The 2500-nt window shown below is 45.6% G+C and overlaps 1 protein-coding gene across 1 annotated transcript in view; it reads left to right on the top strand.

Annotated features, from left to right (window-relative positions):
* The window catches only part of LOC134063627 (vinculin-like), a 69664-nt gene that overhangs the window by 18092 nt on the left and 49072 nt on the right, over positions 1-2500 (top strand). Inside the window, exon 3 of the mRNA XM_062519235.1 lies at positions 1798-1948. Within this exon, the coding sequence (XP_062375219.1) occupies positions 1798-1948 (151 nt within the window). The remainder of the gene's footprint in view (positions 1-1797; positions 1949-2500) is intronic.

Here is a 2500-nt window from a genome sequence, read left to right as displayed (position 1 = left end):
TTACCCTACAGCACAGTTCTATTACACTACAGCACTGTTCTATTACCCCTACAGCACAGTTCTATTACCCTACAGCACAGTTCTATTACCCTACAGCACAGTTCTATTACCCTACAGCACAGTTCTATTACCCCTACAGCACAGTTCTATTACACTACAGCACTGTTCTATTACCCCTACAGCACAGTTCTATTACACTACAGCACAGTTCTATTACCCTACAGCACAGTTCTATTACCCTACAGCACAGTTCTATTACCCCTACAGCACTGTTATATTACCCTACAGCACTGTTCTATTGCACTACAGCACTGTTCTATTACCCCTACAGCACAGTTCTATTACACTACAGCACAGTTCTATTACCCCTACAGCACTGTTCTATTACCCCTACAGCACTGTTCTATTACCCCTACAGCACTGTTCTATTACACTACAGCACTGTTCTATTGCACTACAGCACAGTTCTATTACCTCTACAGCACTGTTCTATTACCCCTACAGCACTGTTCTATTACCCCTACAGCACTGTTCTATTACCCCTACAGCACTGTTCTATTACACTACAGCACTGTTCTATTACCCCTACAGCACTGTTCTATTACCCCTACAGCACTGTTCTATTACACTACAGCACAGTTCTATTACCCCTACAGCACTGTTATATTACCCCTACAGCACTGTTCTATTACACTACAGCACAGTTCTATTACCCCTACAGCACAGTTCTATTACCCCTACAGCACTGTTCTATTACACTACAGCACTGTTCTATTACCCCTACAGCACTGTTCTATAACACTACAGCACTGTTCTAAATCTCCCAGACGGTTTTCACCCCCCCCCCCCCCATCTCAGTGGTGGAATTTGAGGGGGCTATAATTAGGCCCTGCGATGCTGCTTGGACTGAGGAATTGTGGGTAACTGGGGTATTGGGTGTGTTCTCTCTTGGTGGTAAAGACAGGTCATATAATACACTCACCTCCACCCCCTCTCTACACACACACACACACACACACACACACCAGACAGCAGGCTGGTCTGCAAATGTGTTAATCCGGGAAGATGCATACCCACATGCACACAAGACGTTTACACACACACACACACACACACACACACACATACACACACCCCTGCACTAAGAGGCAAGTGGAATACAGTATGTGTGTGTATGTGTGTGTGTTTTACAAACTCACCAGTTACTACAAACTTCAAATTACCAAATTAAAGAGATGGTGCTCACATACACATACACACACACATTCCACTTTACTTGCCTCTTAGTGCTGGGGTGTGTGTGTGTGTGTGTGTGTGTGTGTGTGTGTGTGTGTGTGTGTGCGTCAACGTTTGGATTTGGATCTGCTGTTTGGATTACACCTGCTTTTACAAGGTGGAGATGTATGTGTTTATAAACATAACAGAACACCTAATCAATGGTGTTTTTGTGTGACACTCCTGCTTTTCCTGTAAATATAGACTTACGGTTTTATTCATATGCATTCATGTTTCTCTCTCTCTCTCTCTGTTCTCTCTCCCCCTCCCTCCCCCTCTCTCTCTCTCTCTGTTCTCTCTCTCTCTCTCTCTCCCTCTCTCTCTCCCTCTCTCTCTCTCTCCCCCCTCCCTCTCCCCCTCTCTCTCCCTCCCTGTCTCTCTCTCTCTCTCTCTCTCTCTCTCTCTCTCTCCCTCCCTGTCTCTCTCTCTCCCTCTCTCTCTCTCACTCTCTCTCTCTCTCTCTCCCCCTCCCTCTCTCCCCCCCTCTCTCTCTCTCTCTCTCTCTCTCTCTCTCTCTCTTAGAGTAGAGAATGCCAGTGGTAAGCTCGTGCAGGCGGCCCAGATGTTGAAGGCGGATCCGTACTCTGTCCCCGCCCGAGACCACTTGATTGACGGCTCACGGGGCATCTTGTCTGGCACGTCTGACCTTCTGCTCACCTTTGATGAGGCCGAGGTACGCCACACCTGACCATAATGCAGTGTGTGTGTGTGTGTGTGTGTTATCCAAACTGTGTAGAAGTAAACCCCCTCTCCTTGGCCCGCTTTCTCTCGCTCTCCCTCTCTCTCTTGCACGCGCTCAATGGACACCTGCCCCTCACATGCTCATTCAGAATCATGAAAGCAATGACACATAGAAGACGACAAGCTAAAATTATAATAAAATCCGGTTAGCATCATAGCATACTGCACACATTTTATTAAAACTCTTGCATTCAAGTTGACTGATCATGTCAATGTTTTCCAACTCCAAGACTCAAAAGAGCTTGTCCCGAGGAGAAAAGGTATTAGCCTACCTTGAAACTTAAACACACATGGGGAAGCTGAACAGTCCAACCGGTAGACTATAATAAGCTAGCCAACTATGCTAGCCTACTTTGTTTACAATATTTTGAGGCTTCAAGCCGACAGCTGAATTAAAGAGGCGGAGTTGTAATATGAATAGTCATGTCATCAGAAATTTCAGTATATAGAATATATAGGCCTAAAGAATTATATACACACAAAC

Source organism: Sardina pilchardus, chromosome 18 (assembly GCF_963854185.1).
Source record: "Sardina pilchardus chromosome 18, fSarPil1.1, whole genome shotgun sequence".
Lineage (NCBI taxonomy): Eukaryota > Metazoa > Chordata > Actinopteri > Clupeiformes > Clupeidae > Sardina > Sardina pilchardus.
The sequence above is the reverse complement of the archived record's forward strand: the minus strand, read 5'-3'. Positions and strand labels throughout refer to the sequence as shown.